General features: G+C 41.3%; 2 protein-coding genes across 2 annotated transcripts in view; one reads left to right on the top strand and one right to left on the bottom strand.

The window, feature by feature from the left end:
- Nucleotides 1–6,933, top strand: part of LOC117751714 (frizzled-3-like) — a gene marked incomplete at its 3' end in the record, with an annotated part of 25,886 nt that extends 18,953 nt beyond the window's left edge. The window contains exons 3-10 of the mRNA XM_034563683.1: nt 299–495; nt 1,161–1,463; nt 1,607–1,769; nt 2,113–2,412; nt 2,633–2,884; nt 5,110–5,258; nt 5,356–5,470; nt 6,811–6,933. Of these exons, the coding sequence (XP_034419574.1) occupies nt 299–495; nt 1,161–1,463; nt 1,607–1,769; nt 2,113–2,412; nt 2,633–2,884; nt 5,110–5,258; nt 5,356–5,470; nt 6,811–6,933 (1,602 nt within the window). The remainder of the gene's footprint in view (nt 1–298; nt 496–1,160; nt 1,464–1,606; nt 1,770–2,112; nt 2,413–2,632; nt 2,885–5,109; nt 5,259–5,355; nt 5,471–6,810) is intronic.
- kif28 (kinesin family member 28) lies at nt 5,284–18,943 on the bottom strand. Its single transcript, XM_034528340.1, has 28 exons — nt 18,846–18,943; nt 18,021–18,212; nt 17,760–17,810; nt 17,445–17,597; nt 17,307–17,342; nt 17,034–17,153; nt 16,679–16,786; nt 16,327–16,481; nt 16,135–16,246; nt 15,976–16,043; nt 15,612–15,754; nt 15,398–15,519; nt 15,190–15,280; nt 14,957–15,017; nt 14,566–14,689; nt 14,113–14,248; nt 13,908–14,026; nt 13,618–13,725; nt 13,378–13,467; nt 12,883–13,023; nt 12,729–12,799; nt 12,380–12,514; nt 11,967–12,133; nt 11,560–11,654; nt 11,142–11,274; nt 10,821–10,954; nt 10,097–10,286; nt 5,284–7,004 (listed from the first exon to the last, which is right to left on the bottom strand). The coding sequence occupies exons 1-27, from the start codon at nt 18,918–18,920 to the stop codon at nt 10,128–10,130; spliced, it is 3,099 nt and encodes a 1,032-aa protein (XP_034384231.1). The 5' UTR covers nt 18,921–18,943; the 3' UTR covers nt 5,284–7,004; nt 10,097–10,127.
- Nucleotides 18,944–18,990: the final 47 nt, after the last annotated feature.

Raw genomic sequence — 18,990 nt, 5'->3', positions numbered from 1 at the left:
CTCAATCCTCTTTGATGGCTATTTCAGGTTACATGTGAGCCCTTTCATATTTGTCATGGATAGCAGTTCATTTTTTTCCTACATGCAGGACAGATTTGATAACAACCTTGTCAAGCTGGTTCCCACTGATATTGGGAGATAACATTGGTCGGATGTGTGGATGTTTGCAAGAGAGCTTTGAGACCATTGTATGACGCATTGTATGATGCACTGTGTTGCACTAGCCAATGCTTACTGTCACAACTTCAAACAGGTTCAAACATAAATCACAAACTAAATCATTTCCTCTCCTCTGCAGCCTTTTCATCCCATTGTGAACCTGGTTTGCAGTGCGGACCTGAGGATGTTCCTGTGTGCTCTGTACGCTCCGGTGTGCACTGTGTACGGCCAGGTGTCCATGCCATGTCGATCCCTCTGCCAGCAGGCCAGGGATGAATGCCACAAACTCATGGAGGTATTTGGATTAGCCTGGCCAGATGACATGGAGTGTAGCAGGTGCGTATGTGTATTACATCTTAAAATCAACCCAGTATGTAAAAATATAAACAATGTCATTACAAACAGGGCGTTGCATCTGAGATAATGCAGCTGGTAATATTTGGTTTGTTTCATTTTGAATATACGTACACTGTATATCTGCACAAGACTGAGCCTGCAATATGTGTTTTGCATATACTTCAAATCTGCGCTGCCACTTTGCCTGCTGCTTCTCTTTGAACTGATGCCAACTGCAAAACCATCAAGCCACCTAACTCTAAACTTCAGCAGCTTGTCACTGATGTCACTTTCTTTGACTGCCACCTCTCCTGTATCTCCATACAGCAGCCCCTTTCCTCTTTATCTTCTTCCCTTTCTCACTTTTTCTAAATATCTTCCTGCCATGTCTTATTAATCTTTTCTATAAGCTTTTTGACTTACATGTTTGTATACTCGATTGCCAGTTTATTAGGTACACCTGGCTGAAACTAATGCAGTCGAATACAACAGTCTTGCAATAAATCCTCCCTTCTCGACGGTTACAATGTTCCGATTACCTTAGCTGTTTCTGGTGCTGTTGACTTGACTTTTAGTTATACAGATGTCCATTTATATCAATAAGGGTTTCAGTTAAATTGATAGCAGATTAAGCTGCATGATCTAACAGAATTATTATTTTCTAGGTTCCCAGATTGTGATGAGCCCTATCCTCGTCCAGAGGACATGCTAACAGGCATGGATCCTACGGACCAGTCATCCCTGACTGTCCAGAGAGATTACGGTTTCTGGTGCCCCAGAGAGCTCAAGGTCGACCCAGACCTGGGTTACACTTTCATGGCCAAAAAGGACTGTTCTGCCCCGTGTCCCTCAATGTTTTTCAACAAGCAGGAGCTGACTTTTATCCGCTACTTCATCGGAGTCGTCTCCATTGTCTGTCTGTCCGCAACGCTCTTCACCTTCCTGACGTTTCTCATCGATGTTACAAGGTTTGAATGGATCATTGTTGCATTATATCTGATATCAACTTATTGAGTCTGATCACTTCTTAAACTCATTAAGGATAACAAAATAAATAAAATGTGTTGTTGTTCTATGCGTTTTAATTTGTTGTTTTGTTTTACCTCATTAGGTTTCGATACCCTGAGCGGCCAATAATCTTCTACGCTGTGTGTTATGTGATGGTGTCACTGGTCTTCTTTCTGGGGTTCCTGTTGGAAGACAGGGTAGCGTGCAATGCAGTCAGCCCTTCCCAGTTTAGAGCTTCAACCATAACACAGGGCTCACACAACAAGGTGAGAGCTGTAGTCACCACAACAACACCACACATTGGATGTACTGATTATCCATTCACATTAAAAACTTTCCTTAATGTTTTATTTATAGTTTAGATACTGTGAAATCCAGTGAGCCAGTTATTCTCTGATTGATTGGAATGAATTTTAACAGACGTTTAAGTAGCAATTTAAAATATTCTTAACATGTGAAAGCTTAAAATGTAGGTCTCATAAACTCCAGTGAGATGCTTATTAGATGATTAAGTTCAGAGTTTAATTGATCATGAATTCTCTTTTTAATGAGTTGATGACTTCTTACACATTATTGATTACAAGTTATCGTTCCTACTCTCCCACTCAGGTATGCACCCTGTTCTTTATGGTCCTATATTTCTTCACCATGGCCGGCAGCGTATGGTGGGTCATACTGACAATCACTTGGTTCCTGGCCGCTGTGCCTAAATGGGGCAGCGAGGCCATTGAGAAGAAAGCCCTGCTCTTCCATGCTGTTGCCTGGGGGGTCCCAGGGGCCCTGACTGTCACCCTGTTGGCCTTGAACAAAATTGAAGGAGATGGGATCAGTGGAGTGTGTTTCATAGGGCTGTATGACATGGACGCCCTGAGGTGGTTTGTTCTGGCACCGCTCTGCCTCAACGTGGCGGTGAGTAAAGTCAGAAGATAAATGAGTGAGTGGGTGGATGAAAGAGGGGATAAGTAGGATTGGTGAACAGATTAATGGGTTGTTGGATGAAACAAAACCACAGTATTTTGTTGACTGGAATTATGGAGAGGTGGATAGATTAGTTAATAGATTGGTGGATGGTTGACAGTCTTCATTTTAGTTTTCAGTCTTTGAGTCAAACTTTCCTTTCTGTCTTCAGGTGGGTGTCTCTCTGCTGTTAGTCGGGATTGTGGCTCTGAATCGGGTGCGCATGGAGATCCCTCTGGAGAAGGAGAACCAGACCAAATTAGTCAAGTTCATGATCCGAATGGCAGTGTTCTCTGTTCTCTACCTGGTTCCCTTGTTGACTGTGATTGGGTGCTACCTGTACGAACACACCTACCGCAACATTTGGGAGACAACATGGATGGAGGAGAACTGCAGGCGCTATCACATCCCCTGCCCATACAAGGTAAAGGGAGATGGAAGTTAAACAATGTCTGTTTGCTGTTTGCTGCTTGCAGGGCAAAACAAGTGTCACAGGTTAATCGTGATGTGAAGATGTTTCTTTGGAGAAAAGCTCGCAAGGAAGGAGTGGGTCCAATGTCACTGTATACTTACATCATCTTGTAAATTCCCCCAGATATTACAAGATCAAAATGCCTGTTGAGGAGCTCATCAAAGCTTCTGTGTGAATACAGATGGCTTCTTAGGATCTGCTCAGCTGGACATTAATAACAAATACACAGACACACTCTTGACAGGATATCCAGCTGTATTCCTATTACAGGCATGCAAACTCCCCATGATCTCTTCGTAACTCTCTCTCTCTCTCTCTCTCTCTCACACACACACACACACACACACACACACACACACACACACACACACACACCAAAGTTTTCTCCTCAAGTACACACACTCAAGAATTAACAATCCTTTAAAGGATAATTCCACATTTTTTATAACTTGAGACATATTTATGTAGTTTTTTTATACTTTCTCATCAGTTATGGCAATGTTCTCGACAAGACGGACGTCATTGCTACATCAAAGTCATTTTATATGATGGTAAATTGTAAGTAAGTAAATTGTAATGGATATTCCCAACGGACTGTTGGAGTAGTAATTGTTCTCTTTGTCTTAGTTTCCTCTTTCAAATAAGTTATAACTATTTAGAGAGAGAGAGAGAGAGAGAGAGAGAGAGAGAGAATGTGTGGAGGGGAGGCAGCAGAGAGCAGTATGCATCATTAGCTCAGCTAATGCAGCTCTCAAGACCAAGTCCACACAAACTACCGTCTCTGTCTCTTTCACTCTCTCTGCTGGTTCTCACACACTTAATTATTTCTGTCGGTCTCCACCTCCACTCGCTGTCTTCCTGTGTCTCTCTCAGGGCCTGCTCAGTCATGCTCTGCTGCCTGTAATCTATAACGTCTTTGTAGCAGTTGTGAGGAGTGGTGGGAGAGTCGTGTTTGGAAGTCTGGTGCTAAATTAATAACCAAATAAATGTCCACAATGCAAAAAAACAAACGTACTGCATACTCACAAGGCAACAAAAGCTTTTCATCAGTATGTCTCATTAATTGTAAGACATCCAAACTTTAACTTCAAATGTTTGTTTGTTTCCACCATTCTGCCGAGTGCTCTTAGTGGGTTTCTAATAGAAATACGTCAGCTAATTTGTGACTGACAGACTTTATGAGAGACAGGTGCAAGTTCTTATGTTACTTGTTAGTGTATGTATGTGTGTATGTGTCTGTAGTGAGAGCTTATGAAGAGAGACCCCCTTTACGTCCTATTGTAGCTCTGGAATTTCAATTTTGCGATGTGTTATTTGATCTTACCCCGAGGGAGTTTTGTGTGCAAATAAGTGTAAGAGGGCACATTTGCATGCTTTTGGATAATTGAAGATTCTGTGGCCATTGTTCAAGTTCTTAATTTGTGTATGTGTGCATGGATAGTAATTGTTTTATTTTAGGACCTAAATCTGAGACATTTAATCTCAGTTTGGGCGAGCCAGACTAAACCTTATACATACCAATTCTTCTGGCCCCCAGTTCTTTCTAAAGCAAGAAACGCCTCAGCTTTCTAAAAGTCCTCTTCCTCATGGAGTTGTCTGAAGGAGATGTGTGTCAAATGCATTCTGAATTGTAACCAATTCTCTAATTGCTTGTTTATAACAGACTTTGATATTTGTATGCATGTTTCTGATGCTGCATAATGATCACCCTGTGCTTACACTGCAGCTGTTGTGTTTGATGGTGGAGTTTTATCTTACAGAAAACCATGACTTTACATATACTGTAGACTACTCTATAAGCAAACTTACTTCTCCATCTCAACAACTGCTGCAAACTGCTGCCCTCTGGTGGGAGATCAGGTATAGTTCAAGATTGTACATCCCAACTGCAGTTCAGCTGCTGAAACAGCTGGTTTTTTTGTTTTTTTTCAAGGATTACCTCCTCTTCCATCATTCAAACTGACTGACTGGGCTAAAAACACTCGTCACTGCTAGATACTCCATTTAATAGTTCCAGTGGCATCTTGAGTATTTCATATTTATTTACAGTGTTACTGTTGAGGAACAAATTGTCCTGCATTTCAATATTTAAATGCATTTTCTCTTCCTCCTGCTCTTGTACATATCAGGCTGTATTTATATATGTAATATGTAAACAATATTTCTGTTCTCTTTAGGTGGAGCAGACTAGCCGGCCAGCCATGGTTTTGTTCCTAATTAAATATCTGATGATGCTGGTGGTGGGGATCCCCTCTGTGTTCTGGGTGGGCAGCAAGAAGACCTGTTTTGAATGGGCCAACTTCCTGCATGGACGCAGACGCAAAGAGTGAGAAGGGCGACAAACACACACACATACACTACTTAATTTCCCACCTCCCTCATCTCCCATTCTTAAAACCTTCCCCCCCACCTCCTCTCCACAGTAGTGGGGTGAATGAATCTCGCCAGGTGCTACAGGAGCAGCCAGACTTTGCCCAATCTCTGCTGCGTGAACCAAACACCCCCATCGCTAGGAAGTCCAGAGGAACATCCACTCAGGTAGGACAGCAGTGACAAAGCAGTATCAAAAGTAATTGTAACACATGGAGCAACAGGATAGCCGTTGTAGTATTATTTAGGATGTAAAACCAGACTGGTATGAATCCGGCATGGACTGAAAGTTCTCTTCACTGGAACTAGAAAAGGTCTGTGGAGGCCGAAATACTATGCATTGACATTTTTAAAGATATTTTTATAACAATTACGTGACCTAGAATTCTTTGACTTTCATTACGTTTTCCTGCCATTTTATGACTATACTCTGACTTTGTTTGACACTTTTATGACATACTATATCATATGAGACTTTTTAATGATACTGTAGGATGATATTTTAATAAAACAGAGTGACATTGAGACATTTTATAACCTACTATACTAAAGCATTTTAATGTCATACTATAATGACAATTTTTATGATGCATTATACTGACAATTCTTGACACATTGACATTTAAAACTGGAGTCTGATGAGTAGTCTTCTTTCCTCCTCGTCACCAATTACCACCTCAAGCACCTGGAAAACTATAGAAAGATATACAAAATAACGTATATTCCTTAGCTATAGCTACCTCTGACATAACATATTGTGAAATGTTTGACACATTTTATAACATACTATAGTTAGGCTTTTTTTTATTTATTACATTTTTACGATATACTGTATACTATGACATTTTTATGATTTTTTTGGAAAGAAACTATCATTACTTTTTTTTATAAATACTGTCCTGTAATCTTTTACACACTATATTAGGACTTTTTATAACTAACTATATATAAAGCTTTCACAGACTATACTAAGACATTATTTGTGTCTTTTTTTACATACTATACTATATCATTACATTTTCACAATATGCTGCAGACTTCTTAAATAAAAGTTTGATGACATACTATTCTATGACATTTTTTTTCCCATGACATAATACATGTAACAGCCCTTGGTTTACATAAGCAGGACGCAGAGACCCTCAAACTTTATTTTCCTCCTTGTCACCCATCACCAACTCAAGCACCATGAAAACTATAGAGCGATATACAAACAATCATACTATATGAACACATACTATATTATGAATATTTAGTCAACATACTATACCGTTATGACAAATATACTGTTTGCCATAGTTGTGAAATTTGATTATTAACAATAACTTTAGATTGACGTTTAGGCATACATACTGTGTACTACAGTATATCACTTGCACAACAGCTTCATTAAAGTTGATGAAAATTGTGTTATGTTATATTTTTGTCTAACTTTTATTGAAAAATATCACAAATCTTTGTCACACACAATGCCAATAGTTACTATCTGACTTGTCATCCTCCTTTAGGGCACGTCCACCCACGCCTCTTCCACCCACCTGGCTGTCATAGACGACCTTGATGAACCAATTAGAACTCACCATGGAAACCCCACGTCCACCAGGAGCAAGGCCAGCAGTGTCCACAGCAAGGCCAGCTACCACGGCAGCCTGCGCCGCATTCGTGACGACAGGTAGATCAGAAACTCCACGACTTCCTCTTTCTGTCAAACATTGTGAATTAGATGAAGCTAAGACTTCCACCTTGCCTCTCCTTTCTCAGGAGTGATACTCTGGCTTATCGAGCTACAGAGGTGCGCAGTTTCCATGGCAGCATGCCACGACTCGACCACCCGCTCTCCACTCACAGCGGCCTCCATCAGATAGACGGCTCGAGGCACGGCAGCCAGCGAAACGTATCTGAGGCCCTGACAACCGTCGTCACCCACGGATCAACAGGATGTGACAGCCAAGCTGCTGAGAATGACGGCACCAGTGCCTGAGAAGATATTATTGGAAGGATGTTGTCGACGCCTTTTCAGGCAAGATTTGCCCTCTAATGACACACACCCGTCTGTTTAGTGGCAACGTGTTTTCTTCTATGGAGGTGGCGAATGTACCAGTGGGTTCTGTGGTGGTGATTGTGGGCGTTATTTCCTTCATGATAATTTGTTAGCAGTGTGGCTAACACAGTTCAGTCAGTGAACTTGACAGATCTCTCATAGTCTCAGTTCATAGGTTTACTGAAAAGCTGAAGTTTGTTACATAACGGGCGGAGCCAACAAGAGTACGTCCATCTCCTCAGACGTTTGGTGACATCAGGGATGCTGACATTACTCGGGTATCAATCATTCTGGTTGTGCCTGGATAGAGCTAGCCCTGAATAGTAACTCTGTCCAGAGTTACTATTCTGAACTGGGAAAAAGTCATCATACTTCATGGACAAGAACACGTACTTTATGTTGGTGTTATTTCCAAATCATGTTCTTTCTCAACTTTGCGGGACTTACATGACTATCAGTAAATGTGTGAACACTGCCGAGTTTTGCTTTTGCAACAATCCTAACTGATTTACCCACTCTTGGTAATGTCTCACATAAAAGTTGACCTATTTGAGACTTGATTATTTCCATTATTGTGTGTGTTCTCGACTGCAGCTCTTAATGTTTATCTCTTCTGTGGCATCAAAGACCGATAAATATGGGCTTAATGTGAAATTGTGGACCTCTGTTTTAGTGAATATTTTTATACTGTGAAAATTGTCTGTCTGCTGCTGAAAGCTTCATTAAGTGAGTGTGTGTGAGAGAGTAGTGAAAAATGGAGACACGTGGTAATATATACGTTTGGTGGTGAATAGAGAAATTATGATGGCGGGAACAGAAATATTTGTATCACACAGAATGTAACGTGTTTCAGAGGGAGAAAGATGGTGATATAATACGGACGTGATCGGGTGAAACGAGCTGGAATAATGTATGTGCACTTAGACACACACTAACATTTATTTCAGTTAAAGCTGCTTTTTGGCCTCTCAAAAACATTTAGGCATTGACTTGTCTGCATAGAGGCATTAATTAGCTTTACAGATGGAGACGCAGCATTGGACTAAAGCAAGATGACAATTTAATCAGCTTATGTGTTCAGTCACTTGTAAGCCAGCCAATCTATGTCATGGAATCAAAAAGATAAACAGAATTAGCTAAAGTTAGCTGATATCCAGAGAACTGTAACCCAAATTCAGGTACACATGCATCAGTCCAATCAAGCCTCGTGGCTGTATAGAACGGAGTGCACTTTAAAAATGAAAACTGATAACAGTGCTTCTATTCTGAAATCTGTCTCACACACACACAAGGCTGAAAGGTTGGTAAGTGCTTTTTTTTTTTCTAATGTAATTTTCACCACTGTACTTGATATGTACCTAAAATGCGACTGTACATGCTCTTTGCTTGTGCAGACGATTTAGCAGTGAAACTGTAGAACGAGAAGTGTTTGCTAATTGCAACTTGCAACATTTTCTGACCTTATTTTACGTTGAAGTAAATGTTACAGGAAGTGCACTGTATATTGTAAATGTTTTTCTATAGTTTGCTGTTTTGTTCCCAATCCCTGAAGACCCAATTGACCTACCTCACCTGTAACCTCAGCCTTCTCTGTATCCACATACACACACACACACACACATTATGATATGTATGATATCAGTTTAGTAAAAATGGTGCTTATTTCTGAACCATCTCAACTTCTGTAAAGTGCAACCCAAATCAAACACACTTTAATTGACTCGTAGGTCACACACACGGCTTTGTGTTTTTTCCAGTCTACCTCTTCAGTTTAAATGTACCCAGCTAACTCTCTGGCCTTTCACCGCTGCCTCTCTTCTGTGTCTTTCTGATCATGTATGTCCATCTACACCTTGTAAGTCTCTCATAAACAACCACCTACTGTCATTTGCCTGCCCTCAAATCTGTTGTACATAGATGCTCTGTCCTACCTGATGACTCATCTGCCTTCTGCCTCTCTTCCCGCAAATGTGCCCACGCTACATCTTTTTTTGGACCTACAGCAACTGTTTGTACTTTTGCAATTCGCTACTGCTTACAAACATTAACCGTTGTGCTTTTACCTCTGGATTGGACATTACAATGTGAGATGATGTGTTGAACACTGTCATTGAACTCTAGAGGAAATCTCTGCTTTTCAGCTCTTTAATATTGCATTCTTGTTAATTTACCTGAGTCTTGGACCATTATTATTATTAATTACCATTAATATAGTCATCAGGCATGAGGACGAAGAGCTTTCCTTGCTCTTTGATTTCTGATGGCATGCAGTCGCTTGAAAATATGACATGTTATCAATAATGGTCAAAAAATAATAATAATAATGTGAATTTTGAAACTTGAGTTGTATTTGCCTTTTAATTTATTTGCAGATTGGGACTGTAATTACTTGTACATGCAGTCTAATAAACATTTTATAGACTTCAGAGCTTTTGTTATTCTGGTAATAGTACACTTGTGTATTTATTCTTGCTGACTAATCCTGCTCCCACACCTGGTGATGGTGTAATGGTTAAAGCATCTGAATACCCTCTTTGCAGAAAAAGTAACTGCTGCTCCTTCAGTAAAAAAATTGTGTCAAATGTGACCTAATTTAACATGCTCAGTGAAACTGTTATCCTCGATTACTTAATGCAACTAGTCTTGCGCATTTCAATCACATGAAAAAGTCCAGTTCAGTGACCACATTTCTTAAACACACTCACGTCACAGAAATATCTGTTGTAAAATAAAGAATGACCAGAGACATTCACCTTCTCAATACTTTGTGAAACGGTTACTCGGTCAAGACCAGATTCCCGATCGCTCTCGTTTCCGGCGGACGATGGCGGCTACATCTTGTTTCAGTGTGGAGACGCTCTGTTCCAGCTGTTCGGAGAAGTCCCTCAGCAGACGACTCTGCTCGTCCACAAACAGTCTGAGCCCCAGCAGGTCGGACTCCTCCTGGAAACAACAGGAACACATGACGTCAAAACTAACGTCAACAGTTAACCACACATATGTTACCATACATATACTCTAGGGCTTAATATTAGCAGATAACTCTTAGTTCTACTTGGTACTTTTTCAGATAGCTACTAAAAACAATATAGCTTGTTTTGTTCAAATAAAAAAAAAGTACAATGACTGGAAATAATATAATGGTTATATTGAATAATGTAGAAACCTTCTAATTGAATCTTGTAAAATTACCATTTGCAAATTCCCTGAAATGTCCAGACATTACTGCGAATTTCCTGTTTCATCTCATTTCGAACATACCAAGCTGAAAGGAAAATCTTTGATTTAAGCAACAAAAGTATTTAAATCCCCACCAGTTACTCTGGGTAGCTCATTGTAATCTTATTACAACTATTCTTCTGCCATTCAATTTGTGTGCTTGATTGTGTATTGTTCTCTATAGATCTGTGTCGATTAACCGCCTTCCTGTTGTAATGCTCACTAACACTAACACTTCAGACAGACATGGATACGTACACTGGGCCTGTGTCTGCGCAGGCGCTGCAGCTGACCCCTGACTGAGGTCATGCTGTGGTAGAAAACTTTGAGAGCACGAGCAAACTCTGCATCACAGCTGGGACGCACCGACCGACCACGTGCACTCTCACCACCTGACACAGGAAGAAATGGGACAGAAAATGAATTTTCTTTTAATGAATGGGAATGTTTTGCCTTGTAGAAACGTTTAAATCTTCTAAATTACTCTGCAAGATTAGTAGAGTATAGATGTGATTTTTTTATTTCTGTTTTAATTCATTTAACATAAAAGATAATCCCACTCATGTATGTTTCAGTTACCATTCCGAGCTGCGGTGAGCTGTTCTCTCAGACTTTGATTTTCTTTCCTCAGTGCAGCATTGACACTCTTCAGTTCCTCCAAGTCCTGTTGAAGAGCTCTCACTGAACAGCTGAGCTCTGCAGAGTCAACAAGCTGCAACAACACACAGATTTATAAAAGAACAGTTATTGAAATGTTTGCCTCGTGATTTGTTCTTTAAATACAAAATGACATACCTGTGCACTTAAGTTGATGGGAGTAATATCCTATGATCTATGATTTTACATTTCTGCTGTGTACAGTAAGATGACTGTATTATGTATCAGATTGCACATGTATCACTTCCATAGTTTTAAATATATGTTATTGTAGCTTTGGAAAAGCGTAAACATGAAAGATCATTCCTGACACAGAATAAGGACTCAACATCAAACTCACTGCGGTGACTGTTGGGCCTGCCTCCTCGATGATGAAGATGCCGTCTGTAGTCATCCTCACTCCCTCCAGAGATGATATCAGGTCAGTACAACCCTCTGGAACAGATAACAACACACATCAGAGATGAGATATATGGAAAATGAAATAACAATTACATTTCATCCCACTCTAACTCATCTCTGCATGTCTGAGGGAGGCATTAAGGTGGAGTAATATATCATTACTAGATTTTGGGCTGCTGCTGTGAAATAAAATAATAGATCAGTGTGAAATAAGGCATTCATAACTGTGTATTTATACTTCTATACTACATATTTCTTGTACATGCATATGTTGTATTAAATATTTACTGAAATAAAAAATATGGAGAGCCTTGTCCAATCATCCATCTATCTCCTCATCCTCACCTTGAAGGCCCCAGAGCTCCAGCACCACAGCGCTGCTCTGCAGGTGGTCTAACAGACGTTGGGAGGTGTGGAGGGAGGCAAAGTGAACTCTGTGATCCAGAAGAGGGTTGACGTTGTGCCACACAGCCGGAGAGTAGAGAGGCTGGCTGCAGTTATAGAACCTGAAACTGAGATAGAGGGAAAAGCAAAGAGCAGTATCTCACTTCTGGCTGCATTGAGTCCAGAGGACATTTTTTTATATTTGTTATATCAGTTTCTATCATGATACTTCACTTTCAATCATTGCGCCTTTGAAAACGGCACATGTCCAACCTAATGTACCTGGATATTCATATACCATTCACACATTTTCTGCATCCTTCCTCTACTTCAAACTCTCTTTATGCCTCTACATGTAGCCCCATATGACTCACCCAATTTGGACCCCTCTGTTGCGGGCCTCTCTGATCCACCGGAGGCCACAACACTGTTCCAGGACCAGCTGGAAGTCCAGTCGTCGACCCAGTAACTCAGACGGGTCAATCAGAATGTCATCCTCACACATAGGGCTGGAACGTGAGAAAGATTATTTACTAATATATCTCAATGTGTTTATAGGTTAATAGGATTATTCACTGTGTGTGTGTGTGTTGTGTGTGTGTGTGTGTGTGTGTGTGTGTGTGTGTGTGTGTGTGTGTGTGTGTGTGTGTGTGTGTGTGTGTGTGTGTGTGTGTGTGTGTGTGTGTGTGTGTGTGTGTGTGTGTGTGTGTGTGTATGTCATACAGTCCAGTGGAAGTGCAGGGGACCAGCTGTGCTTGTAGAATTGCCTCCTCTGTGCCTTCTGACCCCAGCACCTGTCGACAGAGATTATAAACCAAATATGACTGTGCTCCCCTATATTACCATCTGACAGATGTGTGTTATGTATGCAGTATACCTCAAGTTGCTCTTCCAGAGGGATGCGGAAGGCCAAAGACTGAAGCCAGAGGTGAGCAGTGCCCAGAAGCACCGGCTCCACAGGATCCCAGAAAGGGTCTTCATCTCTGGGTAACGCAGCTGTAGACAGCCCCTCTACTCTCTGACAGCAAGAACCAAAGACAGATCATAGACGGAGTTATTGCTCTGAAATTTTAAATGAATAATAGCAAAGCTAGCTAGCATTGACTGTGCGAACATTGTAATAGTATTTTAGATTTCTAACCCTTTTCTCAAGCTACAATCCTTTTCAACATTGAAGTCAGATTACTCTCTCCCTTTCACTTATTTTACTCTATTAACATAGTGCTGGATTTAAAAGCATATACAATATGAATAGATAAAACACTTGCAGCTACATGGCAACAGCTTTAGCCATTTTTAGTTAAGACGTTTTGATAACAGTTTACTGATTTGTAAATAGTCGCTCACTACAACATTCTCTCTTTTTAATTACATCGTCTCCGCTGACAACCTGATGCTGCTGGTAAGCTTCTTCCATCAGGAATTTACGGTTCACAAACTTGGCCTTGGACCACATCCATACCTAGGGAGGGAGCGTGAAAGTAGTTTAGACAAAGAAACAAAAATTCATGACCTGATCTCAAACCTCTAAGGAAATTTGAATTATAAAAGAGCTCATGAACAAGTGTACGTGACAGAAAAAAAAGCGATACCGAAAGAGAGATATACCAACCTGTTTTCTTCCCAAAGAGGTGACCCTGACTACAATCTCTTTCTGCAGATCGTGGCCTTTTGAATCAGACAATGCCAGATTTTTTATCTCCAACTTAAACTGAACCCCCTACAAGCATGACAGATAATAAAGAGTAGGCGTTTATTAATTGTTAATACATAACAATGACCGCATGAGACCATGAAAACAAAACAATATATATTTTTACATTTACAAACATAACTGCGTCCAGTAAGAACATATTAACCAGAATCAGTTCCTTAAAAACATGCTGCATTTGTTTGTGTTACCTTGTTCAGTTCCTGGCTCATCTGGTTGGCCTCCGCCACCATGGGCATCAGTTTGACGTAGTCGTAGAAGACGGCCAGCAGACTGGGGTCTGTTTGAGTGGACCCAGCACTCGACTCATCTTAACGCAGATACATAATAATATCTATTAAGTTTCCTTTAAAAAATAAACCTCCATTACTTCCAGCTATGAATCCTCCTGCTTACCCAGGTGGATTCCCTCAGCAGCAGCCAGTTCAGACTGGAAGTAGTCGTAGTCATAGCGGCTCCAGTCATCCCCGCCCCTTTCAGACGGAAAGCCAATGAACAGATAGGTACAGTTGGAGCCCAGAATGAGACGGTCCTTGAGGGAGACAAAAACATTGTTATAACATACCATGGCATTTTTTATACAATATTATGACATTTGTATGACATTTTTATAATATGCTGAGCTATGACATTTGTTTAACATTTCAATGACTACTATATGACATATTTGTTTTACATTGTTATAACGTTCAACAATGGCACACTTATATTACAAACTATACTATGATATGTCATATGATATATTTATGAAATACTACACTAGGAATTTATGACAGAAGAGAGAAATAACGTGTGTGTGTGTGTATGCATGTCATAGTCATAACGTTTTTGTTTTTTTATAACTCCCACCAGGTGCTGTAGCTCAGTTGTCTGGAAGACAGCGTTGCCATTGACAATGACCTTTGACCCAGTCAGCAGGGTCAGGGTTACTCTGCGCTGTTCATTACTGAACACAGCATGACGCTCCTGAATCCTGACACAAGAAAACACTTACATGTGCAAACATAAATGTGTGTGTAGGAACATAACGATGCAAAAAAGACACTAATGTACAGATTTGATTATATTGCTTTTTTTTAAAAGGTCACAGGGTCTGCAGCCTATCCCAGCAATGTAGAAAAACAGATCACTAATCAATAACATCATTCACATCCACTATTAGACATCATGTATAGACTGTTGAGCTCTTGCTGGGTTTATGATGTTCTCCTGTTGTTACCTTGATGTCATGTAAACTCACCCTAAGCCCTTGATAGAGATGGATCTTGGGGAAGTGTCACACAGGCCGATGTCCCAATCACCTGGAACACTAAACAGTATTAATGAACGTTCTCATAACTGTATGACAAGCTGCTCTGTGATGTTTGACATCCAACTCTCCGGCCTACTGTGGCATTCTCTATTCCCAAAACCTCCTTATTTACAAGGTGTACTGAACTACAGAGTGAGACATTCATCACAATATAAAGTTACCCTCCTGAATGAAGAGCTTGACCACCCCCGACAGCTGAGCGTCCTCGTTGATGTTCAGGATGTAGGGATGCATCTGCATCATCCTCCTCTCCTGAGAGTAAGGGAGAGCTGAAACATATTCTCTTTGTACTGGATGTATTTATACACAATACCTTCACCAAGTGCAGTTACATTATGTAAGAGATTGTGTATTTGAATGTTTGTGTACCTGTGTGATATTAGCATACTGTTGCTCCCAATCCTTCAGCGCCTCCTGCAAGTGTTGTTCCCATAGTGTCTGAATGGCTCTGATCTGGAGCTCATTATGGGTCAGCAGCTGACGAAGTTCCTCTGAACACACACACACACACACACACACACACACACACGTTTACCCTGGACTGCTGAGTTCGGCTCTATTCTATTCTAAAAGGGAGTCTTACTGGTCTCATCGTTCGCTCTGCGTCCCTCTTGGCCCAGCCGGCTCAGTCGTTGCAGCAGTTTGGCGTTCTCGGCTTTTAGCTCTTTAACCAGACGCTCAGTGGGGCTCTCGTTCACCACTGCTCTATTCTGGATACGCTTTGCCCTAAAGTGGGGGTGTGGGGGAAGTAAAGAGTGTGGGTGGCGTACAGGTGGAACAGAGGAAAAGAGTGAAAGGCCAAGAAGAAGAAAAAAGAGAAGGCGGCAAAAAAGATGGAGGCGGCAAAAAAGACTCAACAATGAGTAATTGGCGTAGAATATTTTGTGTGTTTTTTATTAATGGTGGCATCCTGTGAATTCATGATATGTTGTGATGGCTTGTTGTACCTCTCAGCATAGCGGAGGGTTGAGAGAGACTCCTCATAGCAGATATCAGCAGGGCTCAGCGTGGCAATCTTGAAAAATGGATTGATGATAGCAAGAACTACATTACTTTACATAATACATCAGTGTATGAAAGCACTATTCTTGAAAAGAGTCCGTTACCATAACAGTGCGACTGTTGCCCCCCAGGGCAGACTGCAGCAGCTTGGTGAGAGCCGAGTCTCTGTAGGGGATGTGGACAACCTTCTTCCCCACCGCCACATCAGCGAGGGAGCTGGGGGAGAGAAGATGATGTGAAAGATACTGACAAACCAAACTAAATGGAAACTACAGTAAACCAAACACCAGGCCAACCTGATAACATTGCCCAGGGTGGTGAGGCTCAGGTTGATGGCCGTGCCCTCTTTGAGCCGGTCAGCCTCTGACCCTGACGACCGCTGACGCTCACTGCCGGCTAAGTCCACCAAGTTGATGTTGGACTGCTTTGTGATGCTCTCTTTGGAAAAGATCTGACAAGAAGTCAGAGGGATGTCAAAAACAAATGCTCAAAGAAACCTGAAGATAGTATTATGACATATTTAAAGACACAAGCATCATAACTTAGTTTGAAAAATAGTCTGAGTCTCAACTGCGGCGATTCTGGGACAGACAAATCCAAATGTCGGAGAATGTGTGTTGTAGTCGGGCTGAAAGTGGAGCCACTTACCTGTTTGAGCTGGAGGATAATGAGCATGTGCGAGCGACTACTGTTGGCGTTCATGTTAGTGGCAGCAGTGGTTCGGGTCCTGGTCCCCTGTTCCATCAACTGCTCCACCTACATTTAACATTGACACTAACATGATGTTTCTAAATATAAAACACTAACAGAACCACACTGAAGTAACCCTGAAATATACTTAAACATTCCTTGTAGTTCTTATATCATAATTCTACGATTACAAAACTGGCAGGACACAGCTTATAGAGTTGAATGAAAAAAAAGAGGACAGTTATCTATCCAGCTCCCCTTCAGAGTTTTTTCTCTCTGTATATATATATACACTCTCCATCCACCCCTCTACCTGTGGTGCGCTGTCACATGGGACTGTTCGAAGACCCTCCACATAGAAGCCTCTTTGCTGCTCCTCTCTGACTCTGAGTCCCCCTGGAGTACGAGACCCCCGGGACAGCAGATCAACCACCTGGACCGAGAGGAGAGAGACAAAAGAATAAATTATGCAGAGAGAAAGGAAGGAGAGAGCATCATCTACCAAGACAGAAAAGTAAACACACAAAAACCAAACAAGCAAAAGGGGAAAAGAAAGATGAGCGTAGCTTCTTTTTCCTAAAGTTACCTGCTCATTATAGATCTCCAACATACTGAAAAAGACCTGTGGAGACGTCAAGAACAAAAACATTCAGTATTTTCACAACCAAAACACCTCCCATATTAGACACTTGAGTGCTGATAAACAGCCACAGCCACTCTTTACCTGACACTGTCTGGTGTCCTGGTTCTCTCTAATGGCCTGAAACAGTCGGTCACAGAGTTTAGGAACCAGGCCTTTGTTAGGCCCATAGCCCACCATGGAATAACTCTTCCCTGAGCCTGTCTGCCCATAAGCCAACAGTGTGGCGTTGTAACCCTGCAGACATCATTTCAGAGCTTTTACTATTAGAACATATCGAAATTGGAGAGACAGCAGATCCCTAACAAAGATTTGGGCAACTAGCACAGAACAAAATGTGCTTGGGTGCAAAAATGCAGAGCTTTGTGATACAAACGTGAATAAAACTATGATTGTTACCTGCAGTGCATTCTCCAGTATTCCCTCTCCCAGGTCCTGGAACACACTGTTCTGGGGATTGAGGATATTTTATTGGTGGAAGCCAGTATTGTCTTGCTCAAACTCATTCTATGACTGTTCTGTCTGGACAGTCTACATTTATACTGTCTAGATTTTTAAATGTTCTACTTGCATTCTACTTGTTGCACAGGGTCCACTATGTTCTGTCGGTTCTAATGACTGTATCAACTACTTGTTCTACCAGGATGCCTTGGAGCTGACCTGGTCGGCGTATCGTCCCCCGGGTTCTTCAGGCACGTAGAGGCCGCTGCGGTCTCGTGCGAAGCTGCTGTGGGACCAGTAAGCGTAGTCGAAACAGAAGGACCGACAACTCTGGGATTCACGTGGGTCCTGGATGGTGATAGAGCTCGACACCATGGAGACAATACATCGGCTGCCTGCGTCCCTCTCTCTCTGAATGAAGGAATACAATGAAGGAGGGGGAGAAATGGAGAGAACAAGGTGGTTGGGGGGTTAAAAACAACCCAATATGTAATTTTTCTTTGGAAGCACAGTGAAAATGAAGAGATAAATAACTATGTAATAGTTATACGATTTATTTTAAAAAAGTAGCTTAAATGTGTCACCAGATTCCTTGTTTTCCATCTGAGCTCCATTATGGGATTATCCTAACTCAAACATTTGTATTTTCGATTATTTAACAGACTTCGCACTCTGACAGACCTCGAAGTTAAACACTGTACAACCATTTTAAATCAGTATACGTCAAAGCATCCCGTTTGTTTACTGACACATTTGTGAATATTTACTCTAGTTCGTATACCATTAACACTAATACACTGACTATTAACTATTACAATAGGTTCTGTCTAGACAAAGCATACTCTGCATTGTTTTCACTTTTAAACTTGCAAGTTGCATCAGTGTGTATATAGCAGTGTATACGCCAGTGGATGCGATAGAAGAATACAGTACATTGCAATACAACCACATTAGGAAAACATCAGCGAAATTGTGTAAAATAAGAAACCTGACAGCTTTTAAAAGTGAAAATGTAAATACTATACTCAAGGACTGCACACTGACCTTGTTGAACGGTCTGACTCGGACGGCCACTTTGACACAGTCCTTGCTGTGCATGTCTGAGGCTCGAGCCCTCATGCTGCAGCACAGCACAGTGATCAGCTCCCTCATGGTGACGCTCCACTGTGTCAAATTACACGCCGACATG

The sequence above is a fragment of the Cyclopterus lumpus genome, chromosome 3 (assembly GCF_009769545.1).
Source record: "Cyclopterus lumpus isolate fCycLum1 chromosome 3, fCycLum1.pri, whole genome shotgun sequence".
In the NCBI taxonomy this organism is placed as follows: domain Eukaryota; kingdom Metazoa; phylum Chordata; class Actinopteri; order Perciformes; family Cyclopteridae; genus Cyclopterus; species Cyclopterus lumpus.
The sequence above is the reverse complement of the archived record's forward strand: the minus strand, read 5'-3'. Positions and strand labels throughout refer to the sequence as shown.

What these genes read in the sequence shown, in the direction of transcription:
- kif28 (XM_034528340.1), bottom strand. Translation starts at nt 18,920, where the DNA reads ATGAGGGCTCGAGCCTCAGACATGCACAGCAAGGACTGTGTCAAAGTG. An exon ending in TGGAGATCTATAATGAGCAG is followed by an intron (nt 17,154 to 17,306) that starts GTAACTTTAGGA and finishes CTCTCGGTCCAG; the next exon opens with GTGGTTGATCTGCTGTCCCG. An exon ending in ATCTCTATCAAGGGCTTAGG is followed by an intron (nt 14,690 to 14,956) that starts GTGAGTTTACAT and finishes TTCTTGTGTCAG; the next exon opens with GATTCAGGAGCGTCATGCTG.